General features: G+C 27.7%; 6 protein-coding genes across 15 annotated transcripts; 4 read left to right on the top strand and 2 right to left on the bottom strand.

Annotated features, from left to right (window-relative positions):
* The first annotated feature begins 111 nt into the window (after positions 1–111).
* Positions 112–2,232, top strand: LOC127063058 (dolichyl-diphosphooligosaccharide--protein glycosyltransferase 48 kDa subunit). The gene is made up of 3 exons (XM_050992336.1): positions 112–454; positions 615–1,241; positions 1,323–2,232. Exons 1-3 carry the CDS (start codon positions 310–312, stop codon positions 1,865–1,867), a joined length of 1,317 nt encoding a protein of 438 aa, XP_050848293.1. The 5' UTR covers positions 112–309; the 3' UTR covers positions 1,868–2,232.
* Positions 2,233–2,365: 133 nt separating this feature from the next.
* On the top strand, positions 2,366–5,675 carry LOC127063053 (CAP-Gly domain-containing linker protein 1-like). The gene is made up of 11 exons (XM_050992313.1): positions 2,366–3,125; positions 3,200–3,363; positions 3,469–3,650; positions 3,728–3,788; positions 3,880–4,006; positions 4,091–4,233; positions 4,313–4,415; positions 4,495–4,755; positions 4,829–5,257; positions 5,363–5,464; positions 5,577–5,675. The coding sequence occupies exons 1-11, from the start codon at positions 2,970–2,972 to the stop codon at positions 5,673–5,675; spliced, it is 1,827 nt and encodes a 608-aa protein (XP_050848270.1). The 5' UTR covers positions 2,366–2,969.
* LOC127063056 (glycerol kinase-like) lies at positions 5,662–9,191 on the bottom strand. 2 transcript variants are annotated; one of them, XM_050992331.1, is made up of 9 exons: positions 8,682–9,191; positions 8,012–8,270; positions 7,704–7,927; positions 7,423–7,629; positions 7,210–7,320; positions 6,864–7,117; positions 6,589–6,794; positions 6,377–6,508; positions 5,662–6,290 (listed from the first exon to the last, which is right to left on the bottom strand). In XM_050992331.1, exons 1-9 carry the CDS (start codon positions 8,754–8,756, stop codon positions 6,205–6,207), a joined length of 1,554 nt encoding a protein of 517 aa, XP_050848288.1. In that variant the 5' UTR covers positions 8,757–9,191; the 3' UTR covers positions 5,662–6,204. The 2 variants fall into 2 exon arrangements, with proteins under 2 accessions (XP_050848288.1, XP_050848289.1); XM_050992332.1 differs by lacking the exon at positions 8,682–9,191 and adding an exon at positions 8,551–8,589.
* A 737-nt stretch (positions 9,192–9,928) lies between these two features.
* Positions 9,929–13,118, top strand: LOC127063066 (invertebrate-type lysozyme 3-like). The gene is made up of 4 exons (XM_050992347.1): positions 9,929–10,130; positions 12,213–12,392; positions 12,499–12,572; positions 12,659–13,118. Exons 1-4 carry the CDS (start codon positions 10,064–10,066, stop codon positions 12,791–12,793), a joined length of 456 nt encoding a protein of 151 aa, XP_050848304.1. The 5' UTR covers positions 9,929–10,063; the 3' UTR covers positions 12,794–13,118.
* On the bottom strand, positions 12,578–16,118 carry LOC127063049 (nucleolar MIF4G domain-containing protein 1 homolog). Of its 2 annotated transcripts, none has more exons than XM_050992299.1 (9): positions 15,523–16,118; positions 15,248–15,427; positions 14,822–15,165; positions 14,437–14,721; positions 14,178–14,365; positions 13,937–14,112; positions 13,512–13,864; positions 13,298–13,429; positions 12,578–13,220 (listed from the first exon to the last, which is right to left on the bottom strand). In XM_050992299.1, the coding sequence occupies exons 1-9, from the start codon at positions 15,947–15,949 to the stop codon at positions 12,930–12,932; spliced, it is 2,376 nt and encodes a 791-aa protein (XP_050848256.1). In that variant the 5' UTR covers positions 15,950–16,118; the 3' UTR covers positions 12,578–12,929. The 2 variants fall into 2 exon arrangements, with proteins under 2 accessions (XP_050848256.1, XP_050848257.1); XM_050992300.1 differs by having other exon boundaries at positions 15,296–15,427; positions 15,523–16,116.
* Positions 16,119–16,162: 44 nt separating this feature from the next.
* LOC127063050 (NADH-ubiquinone oxidoreductase 75 kDa subunit, mitochondrial) lies at positions 16,163–20,239 on the top strand. Of its 8 annotated transcripts, none has more exons than XM_050992308.1 (13): positions 16,163–16,294; positions 16,644–16,754; positions 16,995–17,145; positions 17,227–17,334; positions 17,418–17,783; positions 17,876–18,097; positions 18,177–18,312; positions 18,389–18,738; positions 18,821–19,006; positions 19,089–19,278; positions 19,360–19,535; positions 19,665–19,799; positions 19,878–20,239. In XM_050992308.1, the coding sequence occupies exons 3-13, from the start codon at positions 16,999–17,001 to the stop codon at positions 20,025–20,027; spliced, it is 2,166 nt and encodes a 721-aa protein (XP_050848265.1). In that variant the 5' UTR covers positions 16,163–16,294; positions 16,644–16,754; positions 16,995–16,998; the 3' UTR covers positions 20,028–20,239. The 8 variants fall into 8 exon arrangements, with proteins under 8 accessions (XP_050848265.1, XP_050848262.1, XP_050848259.1 ...); XM_050992305.1 differs by having other exon boundaries at positions 16,985–17,145; XM_050992302.1 differs by having other exon boundaries at positions 16,644–16,785; positions 16,985–17,145.
* The last annotated feature ends 69 nt before the right edge of the window (positions 20,240–20,308 follow it).

The following is a 20,308-nucleotide window of genomic DNA, read 5'->3' as shown; positions in this document are numbered from 1 at the left end:
ATAAGTAATAAGTTAATAATCCACTGTATTTCGAACAGTAAACATCATAGCGTCTCCACATTATCGACAGTGTACACACCTCCTTCGACATAACATTTTTGTAATACTCTACAATTTTTGTTACATTTACATTACTCATTTTATTATTATTTTATTGTAATAAGCGACAACTTTTGAAATTTACTACTAGGTAGTGCTTCGATCAGCACAGATTTTTATTTGAGATTTTGTTGCCCATTTAAACGTGAACTAAATTCCCTACGTGCTTTAGCACGATAACACTGGTCGTGTCTCGTGGCAAAACTGTAGATGATAACCAAAATGAACTTAACGGTTAAATATTTATGTTTTCTCTGTATTTTCGCTTTTGCGAATGCCGGTGGACCAACTTTAGTATTGCTTGATAATCTTGCAATTAAAGAAACACATTCCATATTTTTCAGAACGTTACAAGGTACGTGTATAGATGTATTTTTTATCATTGACAGTTATGACTAATTTTTCTATTACCTTCTAAATGAAAGAAATTGAAATAATATCTATGAAAAGAATCTTACATTTAGAGTAAAATGCTTTTTTTTTTTATATTTCGATCTATGAATTTGTAATTACAGATAGTGGATATAGTTTAATATTTAAATTAGCTGATGATGCTAATTTACAACTTTCAAAGTATGGAGAATATCTGTATCAACATTTAATTATATTCGCACCATCCATAGAAGAATTCGGTGGTTCTTTAAGTGTAGACGCTATTACTGATTTTATTGATGGAGGTGGAAATGTATTGGTTGCTGGATCTTCACAATCAGGAGATGCATTACGTGAACTTGCATCAGAATGTGGTTTTGAAATTGATGAAGAAGGGGCTTCTGTCATCGATCATATGAATTATGATGTTTCGGATAGTGGTTATCATACCATGATAGTAGCTAATCCAACCAATTTAATTGATGCTTCCGTTATTGTAGGAAATCAAAAAATTCCTCCGTTATTATATGAAGGAACAGGATTAATAGCAGATGCTAATAATCCTTTATTACTTCGTTTATTAACTACAGCTAATTCTGCTTATTCTTATAATCCGAATAATCCGATCAAAGAATATCCCCATGCTGTTGGTAAAAATACTTTATTAATTGGAGCTCTGCAAGCTAGGAACAATGCTAGAGTTTTATTTTCTGGTTCACTCTTCTTCTTTAGCGACGAAGCATTTACAAAATCAGTTCAAAAAGTACAAGGTAATACAAATTTTTACATACATGTGCTAAAGTATTTATTTGAGTATGAAATAAAATTTTGTATATCTATATTTTGTATAGGTGATCAAAAATATGAAAAATCAGGAAATGAAGCAGTGGCTAGAGCTATGACTCAATGGGTCTTTAAAGAAAACGGAGTAATACGAGTCTCTGCTGTTCACCATCACAAAATTGGAGAAACACAACCTCCTCCAGCCTATACCGTAAAAGATGATGTTGTGTATTCCATCGATGTAGAAAAACTATCTGGTGATAAATGGGTTCCTTATGAAACAAACGACCTACAACTAGAATTTGTGCGAATTGATCCGTTTGTTCGCATGACTATGAAGCCAACTGGCAAAGGGCACTATGAAGCAAGATTTAAGATTCCCGATGTATATGGAGTATATCAATTTAAAGTAGATTATATTCGTATGGGTTTAACGCACTTATATAGTACAACTCAAGTGTCTGTTCGTCCTTTACAGCACACGCAATATGAACGATTTATTCCAAGTGCATTTCCATACTATGTCAGTGCTTTTTCAATGATGGGAGGTGTATTCCTATTTTCTTTAGTATTTTTGCATTATCGAGAAGATACAAAAACTAAGTCTGAATAACTTAATTATAAATTAATCGAAGTTCAATGAGACACCTTACATTACATTGAAGTAAAATAAACTGTTATAGATATTTTATATTGTATACAATTGTATTGTAAAAGAACTATCTTTTTTTACATATACTCTATGTAAATTATAATATCTAATATTACTCTTATAATTATAAAAAAGTTTTGTGAGTCAAACTTAAAATGTTGTAAAATAGATCATACTAATGAAATGAACAAAGTTATTAAAGTAACATACGTTTTAATATATGGGCACTAATATGTAAAACTTCTTCTTTTTATGCAATATGAAAGATTACTTAAATTCATTACACTTGTATCATTAATATGCGAATAAAAAGAAATGGCACTGAACTAATGCTTTTAAAATTACTACTTAAAAATATATACATATATAATAATAATACACTCCAAATATAAAACTTAAATAATATATATAAGTTTAAAACTAAAAATTATAAATAATTTAAATTCAATTGAAGTCAAGTTAAGAACTTAATATGAGACATTACGTACATTATTCTTACCAATTAGAGTAAAATTTAAAAAGTGACAAATATTTGTATAAATACAATTATCAAAAATTAATTTTTTTGAAAATAATTGTGTCTGTTCTGTAAAATTATACACATTTTTGTGCAATTGCATGTTCATACAATTTATAACATGGAAGTCTTCAATTAACTTCAGCAGTGTACTTCGAATTTTAACGAATCTAAAGCTAGTGATTGGTCAAATTAAAAAAAAAAAAAAAGAGAAAGAAAAAAGAAAGGAAAAGAAAATATCGAAGAAGTATCGGGTGTCTTAACGTCATTATATTTAATAATAAAATTATACGTATCTAAATATTTAGATGAACAAAATTATTTTTATAAATATTCTATAAATATCATTGTGTAATCGCTTACCATATCGTGAAACTATATCAGATTCTTGTATATACAAAGTGCAATACGATTAAGTTACGAAAAAACGACGATCTCTTTTTTGTGAATTACGTTAAATACGAAGTATAGTAGTTTTCATTATTTCCTTATTAATTCATAATAGAGTTTATTTCTATTCTTAAAACATCATCTTAAAACATCATAATGCAATCAGAGGAAAGTAAACGTAAGGGAAATTTTTTACATCATACAAATAGCCCTGAAAAAATAAGAAAAGTAGGTCAGACTAGTAGCAGATTTGTTGATACGCTAATAGGACAATGGTCAAAGCATACAGGAATGCAGATTTCTTCAATGCAAGTACGTTTAATTCTGGAAAATCTACTTTTGTGAGTGAAATTATTTTTATTATAATTAACGAATTCAATTTTCAGACAAAAGATTATAAATCAAGTATAGATGAAACAGAACAAACAAACAATCAAGATCTCAAAATACAAATTTTGCAAAAGAAATTACAAGAGGCAGAAGATAATATAATGACACTTTCAACAAATTTAGAAAATGAACTCAGTGTTAAAGATGAAATATCTGAAAAGTTAGATATTAATATCAATTTTATTGTTATATTGCTACATTTCTTATAGTATTACACAGTTCCAATATAATTTTTTTACAGTTCTAATATACTTTTTTTTTATAGATTAACTTCTACATGGGAATCTATAGATACGATAACGAACTATTGCAATTATATGTCTGAGAGTATGAAAACATTTCAAGAACATATAAATCATTTAACGACTTTATACAATACTATAATAGATACGCAAAAAAACACAGTAGAACGACAAGAACAACAACTGTATGATATGAAAACAAAAGGTGTATAATATAATTAGCATAATATATATTACAATTTTTATGTTATTAATTAAATTATTAATTTTTTATAAACATAGATGCTGATCATCAAAAGTATATTAATCAAGTAGAAGAGAACTTAGTGATACAAGAAAAAAAGTAGATATTGTTTTTTATACATTATAGATATATATTAGTTTACATGGAATTTATTATATATAATAGTCTTATGCTTTTAAATATTTTATAGAATACAAGAATTGATTTCGATAAAACATATATTGGAAGAAGAAGCAAAAAGTTATGAAGAGAAATTATCTTTTGAGAAAAACTATTTAATAAGTCTTCATACAGAAGAGAAGTTAAAATTAATAAAAGTATGTTTTCTTATATATTCACATATTAATGAACAATTAATAATAATTCAAATGGTTTAATGATGTTAATAATATTTATCTTAGGAACATGAAATAATTGTAAATGAAAAGGATCAGTTACAATTATCGATAAAACAAATTGAGGAAAAAACAAAGAATACACTAGATTTAATTACCGAAAAAGAAATATACATTAATAAATTGCAAGAAGAAATGAATTCTTACATGTAAGTAAAAATGAATATAAGATAATATTATTGCATTAATTTCATAAAACTTTTCTCTACATTTTATTTTTTATGTCAGAAATCAGATAACAATACTCTCATCTCAGAATACGGAGTTAATTAAAAATATCGAAAAATTAGAAAAAGAGAAAGAAAAAGAAGCACAAGAAAAAGCAAACGAGGTATGTAATAAAACTAGAATATGCAAATTTACAGTGTCATCTGTTGATTGACATCAATGTATTTTTGATTTTAATGAAGGTAAAACAATTGTTAGAAGTGATAAGTAAAAACAAAGCGAAAGAGAATGAATTAACTGAAGATATTGAACAAAAAATAGAACTATGTAAATACCTTGAAAATAATTTATTAGATACTAAAAATAAATTGGAACAAGCAGGAAATACTATACAGTATTTAAAAAGTAATGAAAATACTACTATTATAAATCTTCAAAAAGCAATAGAAGCTTTACAAAGAGAAAAAGCAGAGATGTATGCGGAATATCAAATGCAAATTCAGGTATTTTATTTAAATTATGTAAGATCATTTACAAATATTTCAAGAATGTTTTATATTTATTTTCTTTATCTAGTGTATAAAACAATCTGAAAAAAAAATTCAAGAGAAGCAGGAGGCTACTTTAAAGGAGGAATTTAAAACTACCACTATAGAAATGAAGAATACAATAGAACAATTAAAAAAAGATATTACGAAACTTCATGAAGCACTCGTAGAAGCTAAAGCTGAAAACAATACATTACGCAATAAAGATTTTGAAATTAAAGAAAATAATAATAAGTTAAAGAAAAGTGTTAGTAACATTGCCAAAAATAAAGATAAAGATCAAACTGAATCTGAATTAGAAAATAAGTATACAAAATATCAAAAAGAATTAGCTTTGGCTGAACAAAAATATAGAAGTATACAAGTTAAACTTGATAAACAAATGGAAACGCAAGTAAATATGTTAAAAACTCCACCATTTTCACATTCTCAATCTCAAAATAATAAGTTACAGAATGTAAGTACTTTTTAAATATATAAAATCAAATATTAATGTAAAAATAATCTTACATTATGTTAAATCTAACAGAAATGAATATAATTCCAACTAATATTTTTTTAGATAAAGGATAAGGAGGAACTTTTCAATGAATTACAAAAGTCGTCTTCGCAACAAACACCAACGCAAATGTTTAGTGTTATAGCAAATCAAGACAAAATTACGGTATAATAAATACATTTTTATTTATAGGAACATGATAGCTTTTATTATTTATTATATGCCTATTTAATATTATAAATCATTTATTTCATAATATATTTTTTCTACTAATTAGGAAACAGAGAATTCACCCGGTGAGAAAAAATTCTTTAAGTTAAGAAATACGCAAGTTCGACGATATGGAAATCAAAAAAACAGAATTATTAGAACATAACATATTTGTTTATATACATTATCATATGCATAATCAAAGAGAAATATATGGTTTTTATATTTTTGTTATAATAATATTATTGCACAAACTATTTTGAAGTAATGATTAAAAAAGTCGAGATTTTAATTCAACTTTTTACTCCACTATCATTGTTGACATTTTTGTAAATCCAAACAGTGATAGGGGTAAAATACATCAAAATCACGTCAATTAAATTATATTTACTAATTTTTTTAAGTTAAATGCCAACCTTCATTAAAATACGTTTAAACATTTGTACAATTCTTTATATAATATATATAGTAAAAAACATGATAAGTATTGTTTAATACATAACATTTCGCTATATATGCAATAACAAATTATAATGGACGATAATATATTTTTTACAAGTAAGGAAACAAAATATTTATAGACATATTTAAAACTTTCGTAAAAATTTTTGTTTTTTTTTTTGTGCATATGTAAATTATTTCATTAGCGTTTCTAAACTTTCTAAAATCAATACTTACAATTTTTATACAAATAATTAATCATTCATCAAAGTTGTAGAATCATCCCATTTCATGCATCTTTCTATAGCCATTTTCCACTTAGAATATCTAAGATCTCGTTCTAAACAAAATATAAAAAGATAACATTATTAGAAAAAAATTTTAATATTCACAAATAATTATAAAATAAAATATATATTTCCTTACCATCTTCTCCTATCGTTGGTGTAAATTTCGTAACTTGCGATGCATCTATATCATTAATATCAATTATACCAATTCCAAGACCTGCTAAAATAGCTGCACCTAAGGCTGTTGTTTCCACCATATTAGGTCTTACTGCAATACAGTTTCAGAAACTTCATATCTTTTGAACAAATTTTAATTTACTTACAGTTAAGAAAAAAATTCATATATACCAACGCTTATTCCAGTTAAATCTGCCTGAAGTTGCATCAATAAATTATTCACGGTCATTCCACCGTCAACTTGAAGTGTCGTTAATTTGGTGCCAGAATCTTTTACCATAGCTTCCAAAATATCTCTTGTTTGAAAACATACAGCTTCAAGGGCAGCTCTAATAATATGATACTGTTGTGTATCTTCAGTAATACCACAGATAACTCTAAAGAATAATGAAATAATAAAAAATAATTCAACAGTTATTATTTAATTCAATTTACAAAATATATACCCGCGTGCATCCTGTTGCCAATAAGGGGCATATAATCCAGAAAATGCTGGGACGAAATATACATCTCCAGAACATCTTACACTTTCTGCCATATCTTGTGATTGTGCAAGATTACTAAAGAGTTCTAAATTATCTTTCAACCAGGCCAAAGCCGCTCCTGCTACTGCCACTGATCCTTCTAGCGCATAAATTGCTGGTGATTTTCCTATTTTATAAGCAATCGTTGTTATTAAACCTTGAGTTGAATCAACTTTCTGAAAACAGTGAAAAATAAATAGATAATATAAAGCATAAATAACATTGTCCACACAACTATATAATTAATTTAAATAATATGTATACCTACAACATTTCCAGTGTTATAAAGTAAAAAACAGCCAGTGCCATAAGTAGCTTTTGCCTCTCCTGGTTTTAAACACAACTGACCTAACAAAGCTCCTTGCTGATCGCCTACACACTATAAAATATGTAATATAACATATTCATAAATACATTAAAAAAAAAAAGTTTTGGACAAAAATGTTTATATACTAATCAGTGTAAACCATAAGTAACTTACACCTGCAATAGGTATACCAGCCAAAACTTGAGGATTTGAAATAGTACCATATACTTCAGCGCTTGACCTTATTTCTGGAAGAATATGTTGAGGTATTCCAAAGAAACGACATAATAAAGGATCCCATTTTAAAGTCTCTATATTCATTAACATTGTACGTGATGCATTAGATACATCTGTTATATGCAGTTGTCCCTTGGTAAGATTCTAGAAAACAGAAAATATCTAAATATAAAAATAAGATATTTAAAACAAGACTTTATTTTAAATGATCAGCTTACCCATATTAACCAGGTATCAACCGTTCCGAAAGCACATTTTTCTGCTTCAACAGCCTGCTTTACACGTGATATGTTGTCAATTAACCATCGTATTTTTAATGCACTAAAGTAAGGAGACATTGGAAGACCACAAAGAGGTTTTAAATAATGTTTATTTCTAGTTTTATTTGGAATACTATCCAGCACGTCTTCCATCGTTGTTGTTGTTCTCATATCTAACCATACTAAAGGAAATAGAAAACAATATATTTTTATATATTAATTGAGTGTTAAAATAGATAATTATATCGATAAATTATATTTTATACCAATCGCATTATGCAAAGGTTCTCCTGTTTCCTTATCCCAAAGTAAAGTGGTTTCTCTTTGATTTGTGATACCAATTGCTTTGATATCTGATGGACTTATGTTGAGATCTTTTAATTTTTCTACTGTGTTTTTTATACATTGTATTACAGCTTGGAGAATCTCTTTTGGATCTTGTTCTACCCATCCTTCTTGAGGATACTTTTGTTTAATTTCAATTTGATGAGATGCCACTACTTTTCTTTGTAAAACATCAAATACCTAACAAAAAACAGAGAATATTTAAATATTTTTAAAAATAGTTAATAAAATAAGCACTTATAAAAATGAATATTTACAAAAATATAAATTTGAAAATGTTTGAAAAAAAAAGTTGTCTAAAAGCATTCGTCAATTAAAACATATAATAACACATATCATAAATTTGTAAAAAATTTCGATATAAAACAAACATAATTTTGTTATTTAATGAAGAATAATATACAAAATAATAAAATTCGTATAATCCCTATAAGCTCCATTATCTATAGTATACACACACCTTGTTATTTGTTCTTGACAACATAACGTTTTACACACGTCATTTAATATTCATCCACGCGAATAATTCATAAATAAACAAAAATCAGATTTTTATTAACGTTTTATGAGGATTATGAAAAAACGACTTACCAAAAATCTAGCACTACTTGTACCTTCATCGATTGCACCTATAAGAGGCCCAAAATGATTAATATTTTCAGGCATTATTCCTAATCGTTGTTTAACTTCCTTTTTCGACACAGAACTATTGTATTTTGACCTACATATAACCTTTATCTATTTAATTACGTAACAATATATGTAGGTCAAAGAAAAAAAATCGTCACGTACTAATACCTATCTATAATTTAAAGGACACAAACTTTTTAACGGTGATATGTAATTTATTTTCTAAAACTTGTCGATCGTATACATATATATATGCCTATGCTACAAAACAACAAGTAATCACACTCTACATATGCATATGTATTCCTACATTAAAAACATATTCAAATAAAATCTTTAAAAAACATTTCTATGCATTGTGTAGGATCAAATGGATGTAATTATTTTATGGACATAGGTCAGTCGTAAGATAGGAGACATGGTAATAACACTCCCCTTTTTTTTCTTTTTCTTCAATATGTAAGATGTTAAATTTCGTAAGGAGAAAAACTCCTATAGATGGCATAAAAAACTATCAAACTCGACTCTATCGATAAGATACCGACGACTTACTTATTTTTCTCTTGCGTATATTTTCTTTCCTCTAGAGATCGTTGAGTGACATTTTTAATGATTCTCAGCCACGCGCACGCGTTACCGTAAGATATATACATATATACATTTATTCCGTTTTATTAATAATGAAGAAACATGGATAAACAAGAGAAATTAATATAAGAGGTTGTTTATTGCATATATAATTACTATTCGATCGTAGATATAATTTATGATTTCTAAAAGACCAGAATTATTTATTGGAGTTATAATATATATATATATATATATATATTTCTTTTCCTTTTTTTTTTCATATAACATAATTTCGAAGAAACTATTAAACATGAATTAAAATAATTTTATTTTTACCGCGACAACAAACTGAAGGTTAAATGCAACGATAAGAATGTCATCATATTTTTATTATTTCTCGTGATAACAATTATATTTCGTTCTCAAGAAAAGTATTTCATATAATAACATTTACAAGAAAAAAAGAAAGGAAAGAAAAGTCGTTTGTTCGCTTGATGAGTGAAGTATATACACGACCAATCGTAATTTTTGCTTCAAACAAGATCTTTGATTTCCCCACTTCTCCCTCTCATCGAGATATTAAAAACTAAAGACACTAAGAAGCTATCCAAACGCGTTCCTATATAAGATGTTTATTCGCTCAGAGAGTGGATATCACGTCTGCATTCTAAGGAGTAAAGATATCCCAAGAGGAGGGAACGAACTATAGTCGTGTATTATATCGAGATTTGTCTATCCTATTTAATAATTCATATCATCATTTAAATAACAAAATGTCTAGACAATTTTACCAAATCGTTGGAATTCTCGCGTGTTTCCTTACATTCGCCGGCATTTATGGTAAGTCTTTCTTTAATATATCTATTATACAGTTCTAAAAAATTAAAAGAGTCCATTTTACTAAACCTTTTTATATTCAATTAATTCATTAATTATTAATTGATTGGTCGTTGGATTAATTATTAAAAGATAATTTTTAATGATTAGTATGTAAATACTTTTGTATATTTAAACTTTGCATTGTACTTAGATATTCTACTTCCGGTTCGATATACACATAATTTAAATCAGATCAAGTATTTTTTAAGTCAATACATATATTCGTATTTTTATTAAATGAATATTAAACGGATGGAAAAATTTTCCAAGATGAACTTAACCTCATTAAATAACTGTTTTATCAATGATGGGAAAATCCATGTGATGCAAGTTAGATATGCGAATCCTATCACGTTTTATAATGAATCGCTGGGTGTCAACGTCACTTTTAAAACATGCGGTTTTGCTTTAACCTTGAGTGTTTAATTATATATATTATGTCCTATATACCGAATATAAAATTATATATGATATATCCTTTTGAAAGAAATCTATCCCTTTTATAGATGAATCTTTTTTTTATTTACTTTTGTAAATATTCAACGATATATATACACACATATATATTAAAAGTAATAATACAGATCAATATAGTCATTAATAATCTTTTTAATAAATTTATTATTATATTTTCGTCGTTTCAATAAAAACTTACCCTTTTCGTGGATTAATATTATTTTTATTTTCTATTGAAATATTTGAAGATTAGAAGTAATAATATAGGTCAATGATCATCGATAATAATAATCATAAATTTATATAGCTCTATTTTTTGTAATTAATGTATGTATTATGATATAATAATGTAAAATTTTTCTGGCACAAAAGATAAAATAAGATTATCCATAATAAAAATTATCGTAGTTACAGTGACGTAATCATATTGTACAACATATATCTCGCTTTTTTTCACCTTGCCGATACCTCGTCGTCATACACAAAATTGGTCATAGTGAACGAACGAAAGTACCGATGAATCGGGAGAGAGCAAGGACAAAGAGAGCACGTGTACATATGATTTATACACTACATGACACACATGTATACCTGTATAGATTCGTCACACGTTTCTTCTTTGCATATATGCACCCACACGTATTTCATTGGTGCGACTTTATATTATCATAATTCATAAGTTTTTGTATAATCAAGATATGTAAAGATCACACTTGAGTGTCCATAAGACCTTCTCCCTTTTTTTTTTTTTTTTTTTTTTTTTTAAATAGATAGAGAATATCTTGTGATGTCATGACGATAAGTTTTTATTATAATTTTTACAATACGTAAACAGGATTATATAAAAATCTGTAAAACGATCAAAAAGTTGTATCGATTCGAAAGAAAAAGTTGAAAAACGTTAATGATATCGTCACAATAAATGATACCATGATCAACCGTGTGACTTTATATCAAAATATATCAAGAAATATATCTTTGAAGCCTCATGGAAGTTCAATGCACTACAATCGATCAGTCTATCTCTCGATTCTACTTTTATCCTTGATGAGACTATTTACTTTCGAGGATGCGATACGATCTTCAACTTGTCCTGACTATCAATATCCTCATCTTACCGGATCCGCTTTCTTTTTTTATAGACTTGTGCACGTTTCTACATAAAATAACTCGTTTTCCGATGAGAATTCTTAACGGAATTCGAATGTTTTCGAAGTGGAAAAAAATCTAGTTTGTATTGGTTCGAAGATTAGAAAACAAAAATATACCAGACAGAATTTTCAGAAACGATACGAGATGATAACTTTGAGAAGATAGAAACCAGTTTAACCAGACCATTGGATTTTATTGAATCACTTTTCGTGGTGTTCCTACCGTATTTTTATCATTAGTGGAAAAACTGGATACAAGCGATTCGCTTATTTTTTGTTTTTCTTTTGTTTTTAAAGTTCAAGGTCATTTTTGCACTTGTATTGTACTTAAAAAATATCATTCAGATAATATTTTAATTCTTGAATCACCCTATATACTAAAGACAAAGAGGAATCTCTTTAGAATTCAAGTATTTATGCGTGGCTCTTTTTTTAGCACAAGATACGCCATCGGTTTCTAAGATATGTTTAGGATGTATTTGTGAAGCTGCATCAGGATGCAACACGACACTCGGTTGCAACGGTGATGTATGCGGTCCTTTCCGCATAACTTGGGCTTATTGGGCTGACGCTGGTAAACCAACTCTGAACAACGAAGCGAATACTAACGAAGGCGGTCAGTAACTATTTTATAATATATATTTTATATACGTATATAAATACATGTTTCAATCCACATTATTATCGACTTACACACATATAACTTTTTCTTTTATATATAGCATATGCAAATTGCGTTAACGATGCATTCTGTGCTGGACGCACAGTAGAAAGTTATATGAACAAGTTTGCTCGAGTAAGTACTACGAATAAACTTTTATATTTATTTTTATATCCAGGAATGATATATTACAAATTTTTATTTTTTGTTACATTTTACAGGATTGCAATGGTGATGGTATTATTAATTGCGACGATTTTATTCGTATACACCGTAATGGTAGAAATGCTTGCACGGCTCCATTGAACAATAAATACGAAAACATTTACAAACTTTGCATGCAAACATTTGGTTAATATTTTGATCAAAAGTGATAAACTGATATTATTTTACATGTAATGTAAACGCTTCAGGATTTTACAATTTATTACTTTTATGATAATTTTAATTATTTACACGTACGCTAATTATTATGATTATTTATAAAAATCTTTAAAATAATATTTTACATTCACGATTAAGCAGCAGTTTGTCAACTTGGTACGCTCGTTGTTTTATAAGCGCACCTTCTACTTCCATTACTTTACACGATTCAATATTACGAATAAGAAAATGATTTATAAAGAGTCTAAGACTTTCTCTAAAAGTTTGTAATAAAGAAGTTGAAGATATCCTTTCAAATACTTGTAAACAGTCTTCTTCATTTTTGCAAAGAAAAATGCCTATCATAATTTGCCTTACAAGTTTCATTGTTTGTTTGTCCAATTCAGCAAAATTTAAAACCTATAAAAATGTTTTTTATTATTTCAATATAAGTATGTATCAAATATAAAAGCCGGTACATTAGTATTCAGCATTACCTTTAAAATTGAAATAGATAGAGATCTCTGAATAAATAAGTGAGTTAAAAACTTGGCTAAATTTGCTAACTGTTTTACATTGTAATTATCTAATATTTTAAATTTGTCCCACAACATATACTGTATGGTCAACTGAAACATAATTTTAGTAACAATAAATATATATATAAGTTTTTTAACTTGTATAAACTAAATTTTTATGCTTATTTTATACCTGATATTTTCTATCACAAAGACAGAATCTTTCTGCTAATACAGCGTAATAAGGATTAAATTTCTTCTCTTGTAGACAACAATCCATTAATACATATATTATTTCTCTTTCTTGTTGATCTGTTAAACCAAGATGGGAAAGTTTTTCAAAGGCATCTAAATAATCTTCTGCTGTCATTAAAATACAGAAAATATTTCTTCTAATATCTGTATTCATTCTTTGTTTTCGTGCTAAATCAAGAATATTTTGACTGAACATTGTTTTTTTCCCTTCCGTAACTTTTTTTCCTTCATCCAAATTTCTATTACCAGACCACGCACATCCTACTATCCACCACTTTCCTCTTTCATCAGCTGAATATGTAAAAGTTTTGATAAGTTAGATCATATGATAGCTCGATATAAAATAAATAATTTTAAAATTACCTTTTAATAAATCTTCTAAAGAAATATTTAACTTCACTATACTTTTACCTTTGTGTATGAAACTCTTCATAAGCTTTTTTAAATGCTCTATATGAGATGGATCATATTGAGGTATCTTACTTACATTATTATTTTTTATTGCCATTAAAATGTCTAACATAAATTTTACTCGTGAACTATAAGAATATAATAACATTTCAATAAAATTTTTAAAAATTAAAAAATATAAAATGATACTAACTTGTCAGATTCAATATTACTTGCTATTTTTTGCAAATTTAATATAAGTTCTTTTAATGCAAGTGGATCATCCTTTCTTAATGGAAAACCTGCAGTTTTTAAAATGAGTAATATCAACTCAATTTCTTTTTCCTCAAATTTGGAAGAAAGCTTGTCTAATATTTGATAAAGAAGTCGATGGTTATAAACCTGCATTGAATATACTCAAATAAAATATTTTATTAAACTCAAAATAAAATATATTTTCGTACTCGTCTTACCTTAAAATTATATAAATGCGATAACAATAAAACTAAATTATCCAATTGTTTGTCTTCTACAGTGTATGATGCTTTTAACATTTCATCAAATTTTTTAATAAATGTTAACAAGAAATGAGCACCTACTTCAGTTCCTACATTTGCATGTAGAATTGTAATTAACATCATATGCTCACAAATCAAACGATCTGGAGTTAATACTGATGAAATTAAGGCTTGCATTATTAATTCTGATAAAATAGTGTTCATATCATTACGACTATTACACATATACAATTCATCTACCTGAAGTATTTAATGTCATCAATGTTAATAATATTAATAATCAATCATAGTAGCCTAACTAAAGATTAAAAAATCTTGATGAAATTTATTTTTTATTTACCTGATTGGCAATAATATGCATATTGCTTTCTGCTAATCTATTTAAAAGACCTTTTAGCTGTTTCTTCAATCTACATCGTTTTTCATCATTATCCTGTATGGCTTCTAATGGTTTCCTTTGTATCACAGATGATACATTGTTTACAATATTACCTTTTTTATCTCTCGTTCGACCATAAATATCTTCCCATAGATCGTCATTGTCAGAAGACTGTGAAATATTTGTTTCAATATCATCTAAACTTTTATCTGACAATAGATCCTCATCGCTTTCCTTTATTGAATCTATCATTTCATCCTGCTTTTTTTTCTTGAATTTGTCATTTTTTAATGCTATTTGAGCTTCTATAAAGAATAATTATAAGCATATACTTTCTTACATAACTTCAAATAAATAAAATCAATGATCAAAAATTTTTATTTATACCATACTGCTCATCATTAGACCAATCATTTGTATCACAATTTGCAATACCTTTTGTATCATCATTTTCCAGAAACATTGCAATATCTTCTTCAAGATCTTTGTCTCCTTCACCTTTCAATAACTGCTCTTCCATTTCGACTACCTGTTTCCTATTGTCATTATCACAGAAATCTAAAAGATCTATCACAATATGTTAAGGAATATTAGATAAATAATTATTATATCCTGTAAAAAATTATATATATCAAAAAAATGACAATTTTAACAAAGGATACAATCTAAACCATCATTAATAAAAGACTTAGGAATTGTATTACTTTTCCGCTTATTTAATTTTAATCGTTTTTCTAATTGTTTTATCATCTTATCTTCATGCTCATTGTCAATAATTAAATTCGATTTTGTATCCATCTTCTTTTTCTTCTTTTGCTTCTTCAATTTCTCATTGGCATTATGCTTGCTATTGTTTTGATGTAATTCACCGTGATTTTCTTGTGATTTTATTATGTTCTCCTTCATTTTATCAGGATTTAAAACAAACCTACCGGGAATTTGTTTTCTATTTTGATAGAACATTGCCTTTTTTACTTTTTTTTCCTGTCTTTTCTCTTTACGTATTTGTTTACGTGTTTTCTCACATGGTTTATTCTTTTTGATATTTGTGTCCTTAAATATTGAGCTTTTTCGTTTTACAGAAACCATGTTTTATTATACTCGCTATCAAATTTTTGCTATTAAATGTAGTACTGGTAATTGATATAACCTTAATTTTTTATTATAATTCATTTGCTTATATTTTTTGTATCATTTTAAAAACCGACTTTAAGGTTATATATATAACTACATGTGTACTTTATGAAATCACATGCCACGTTGTGCAACGTTTCAAATAGTAACGTTACAAGGAGCAAATTTTAAATAACCGACACCTCGTCATTTCATTATTGTGAAATCTCACGCGATTCTTTCCTTTTTATTCGTAACTATAATTGGTGGATATTTCTACATACAGCCAATCAGGATGACGTGAAATATAAATATATCACGGTAACATTTCATAGAAACTACGATGCACTACTATAATTACTGACATTTTTAAAGTTATCAATATCAATAGTATTCGTTAAATTAGCATAATTCTTTTCGTATTTTCTTTTGTAACGTCTCTTTTAAACAATATATGAAGCATTGTTATTTTTAATGACCTTTTAAAGTTTTCAATTTAACTGCATTTCACTTTACGAATTTATACTATATTTTTTGCTATTAATTAATTATTAATAAAATTATATATATATAAAAATAAATTTTATTTAAACATTCAATTTTATTATTCAAGAATATCAATTTATTATCATAGATGCAATATTGATTAAATGTATTCATTGATTCGTAGTTAACTTGGCACCATTTGGCACTGTGCACTGTGCACAATTGTGATTTGACAAGAGTTAAAACGGGTCAAGTAATATCTTGAACATTCGCAACTAAAGATTGAGGAAGTCTGGTAAAGCAATGATATCTTAGTGTAAGTGTAGGTAAGAAGTTTGTAAAATGACATTACCATTATTTTTATATATTTAGTATTGCACTTTTTTTTCTTTATAATAGGTATATATATATTAATACTTCTAATTTAGTTTCTATATGTTTCTTTATTTGAGTTATTTTACAATCTTCTGCTTACATAAAATGTAATCTTTATTTATATTATGTAACAAAATTTAAATAACTTAGGCAATTCCAGCAAAATGTTGAGACATACAGTACTAAAGGCTTCAAGCCTTTCATGTGGTAGATTGGGGATTCATACATCTCCAAAATTACAGCAAGAACTCATAGAGCTTTTTATAGATGATAAGCCTGTTCAAGTTCCGCCAGGAACAACAGTCCTACAGGTAGGTTTCTGTATTTTGTTTACGATTTGTTTTATCGGATGTTATATAAATTGTAACAATAAATTATATTTATATTTATAGGCTGCTGCAACTGTTGGAGTAGAAATTCCTAGATTTTGTTATCATGAGCGTCTTGCTGTAGCTGGAAATTGTAGAATGTGTTTAGTTGAGATAGAAAAACAAATAAAAGTAAGCCAATACTTTATATACATTTATATAAAATGTTGCAAGTAAAGGAAAAGAACATAAAGTCAATTTTATATTTTATTTAGCCTGTCGCAGCTTGTGCCATGCCTGTAATGAAAGGATGGCGAGTAAAAACAAATTCTGACTTTACTCGAAAAGCACGAGAAGGTGTCATGGAATTCTTATTGGTGAATCATCCTTTGGATTGTCCAATTTGTGATCAGGGTGGCGAATGTGATTTGCAAGATCAAAGTATGGCTTTTGGCGGTGACAGAAGCAGATTCATTGACATTAATTTTACTGGGAAAAGAGCAGTACAGGATAAAAATATAGGTCCTCTTATTAAAACGGTGATGACGAGATGTATTCATTGTACAAGATGCATTAGATTTGCTTCTGAAGTTGCTGGCATTGATGATTTAGGAACAACAGGTCGTGGAAATGCTATGGAGGTTTGCATTAGAATGTATAACTCCAAAAAATATAATTTACAATATCATTAATATTGAAGAATAGAAAAAACATTATGTCCATTGCAATGCAGGTAGGAACATATGTTGAGAAAATGTTTTTATCAGAACTATCTGGTAACATCATTGATTTGTGCCCTGTTGGAGCTTTAACAAACAAACCATATGCTTTTGTTGCTCGCCCTTGGGAAACACGTCGCACAGATAGTATTGATGTTCACGATGCAGTTGGTAGTAACATAGTTATTTCTCATAGAACTGGAGAAGTTTTAAGGATTTTACCAAGAGTAAATGAGGTATATATAGTTTCATACATTTCTCTGTCTGATAAATATGAGAAAATCGTATTTTTCATTTATCTCGTTATTTTTATAGGAAATAAATGAAGAATGGTTGTCTGACAAGTCTCGCTTTGCTTGTGATGGCTTAAAATGTCAAAGGCTTATAACACCTATGATGAAAATTAATGGTAAACTAGAAAGTGTTAGCTGGGAAGATGCACTTGTTGCAGGTAATTATTAAACCCGTTATGTTCTATAAAATTCATTTAATAGTTTCATTAACGAAATATTTCTTTTTTCTTTTAGCTGCAAAGGAAATATGTTGTGCATCAAATAAATGTGCCGCAATTGCTGGCAAACTTGCAGATGCAGAAGCTCTTGTAACTTTGAAAGATTTTATAAATAAATTAGGAAGTGAATCACTAGCAACAGAACAGAGTTTTCCAAAAGATGGTGCTGGTATTGATTTAAGAAGCAATTATCTTTTGAATAATACTATAGCTAAAGTCGAAGATGCAGATGTTGTTGTATTAATTGGTACAAATCCAAGATATGAAGCACCGCTAGTGAACACTCGTCTCAGAAAAGGATATATTCATGGCGAACAAACTATTGCTTTAATAGGTCCTGACGTAGATTTAACATATGATCATGAGGTATTCAAAAATTAAAATATACTATTTGTTCATACATACTTTATCTAAACATTTGCTTTCTAAAGTACAAAATATATTTCAGCATTTAGGAGATTCGTTAGATATAATAACTCAATTAAAGAGTGGTACTCATCCATTTTGCTCAACTCTAAAGAATGCTAAAAAGCCGCTCGTTATCTTAGGTGCAGAACAGTTAACTCGAAAAGATGGAGCTAAAATTCTTGCTGAAACACAAGCTTTAGCCAAAGCTTTGGAAAGTACTTCCAAAGTAATTACTCCTAAATGAATCATAGAATTATACCATTATAGTAAAAGTAAATTACAACTCCATAATTTCTTTTTTATTTAAGATCAGTGGAGAATGGAAAGTATTGAATCTGCTTCATACAAATGCATCACAAGTGGCAGCATTAGATATTGGTTATAATTCAACTGTAGAAAAAATTAAACAAGAACAACCAAAAGTATTATTCCTTTTAGGAGCAGATGATGCAAATATTACAAAGGAAAATTTTCCTAATACATTCATTATTTATATAGGTAATGCAACTTAATATCAATTAATAGCATTGAAGCTTGTTATACAAAAACATATTACTAATATTGATATTACAAATATAGGTAGTCACGGTGATCAAGGAGCTACTATTGCAGATGTCGTATTAGCTGGTGCAGCATATACTGAAAAAAATGCTAGTTATGTTAACACAGAAGGACGTGCACAACAAACTTGTGCAGCTATTACACCTCCTGGTATGGCACGTTCAGATTGGAAAATTATTCGTGCTCTTTCCGAGGTAATTATATATTTGCATATTGCAAATATAATTTATATTTTTCTAATATTGTTACTATAAGTAATTTTATATTTATTGTTTTTTTTTAATTTGACATAAAACATTAAGATGTTTGTTTCTTTTGTACAGATATGTGATATGACTTTACCTTATGATGACTTAAATGATGTACGATTAAGATTAGAGGAAGTTTCACCGCATTTAGTTAGATATGGTGATTTGGAACCAGCCAATTTCTTTGCAGAAGCATTGGAATTATCCAAGGTGTGTATGAATGTCTATATTTACGAAATGTTTATTAAATAATGTATAAATAATACTTTCATTTTAATCCTAATGTAGGAAACAAAAGGTTCGTTCCTACCAGATCCAATAAACATAAAACAAAGATCCTTGGATCAATTTTTCATGACTGATGCTGTTTCACGTGCTTCTCCAACTATGGCTAAATGCGTTCAAGCAGTTATAAAACAGCGTCAGAATGAAGTATAAATTGTAGCATTGCTATGTATATAAGTGAAGTTGTATAATAATAGAGAAACAATAACAATTTCAAGTTGTTATTAACAAAGCATGGCTTTAATCACTTTAAAAAATATCCATTCTATTACGTAATAGTCCACAGATTAAATTATTTAAAAGCTGAATACCAATTTATGTGTATCTGTAGTCATTGATCCTAAATAAATGTGATAAATAAACAATTCAGAGTGTACCATACAATCACCTTTGTTATGTTTAAAGCATGATGCAATTCTTTATTCTTAGATAAA

Source organism: Vespula vulgaris, chromosome 4 (genome assembly GCF_905475345.1).
Source record: "Vespula vulgaris chromosome 4, iyVesVulg1.1, whole genome shotgun sequence".
Lineage (NCBI taxonomy): Eukaryota > Metazoa > Arthropoda > Insecta > Hymenoptera > Vespidae > Vespula > Vespula vulgaris.
Note: the sequence above shows the minus strand (reverse complement) of the source record. Positions and strands in the feature narration are given on the sequence as shown.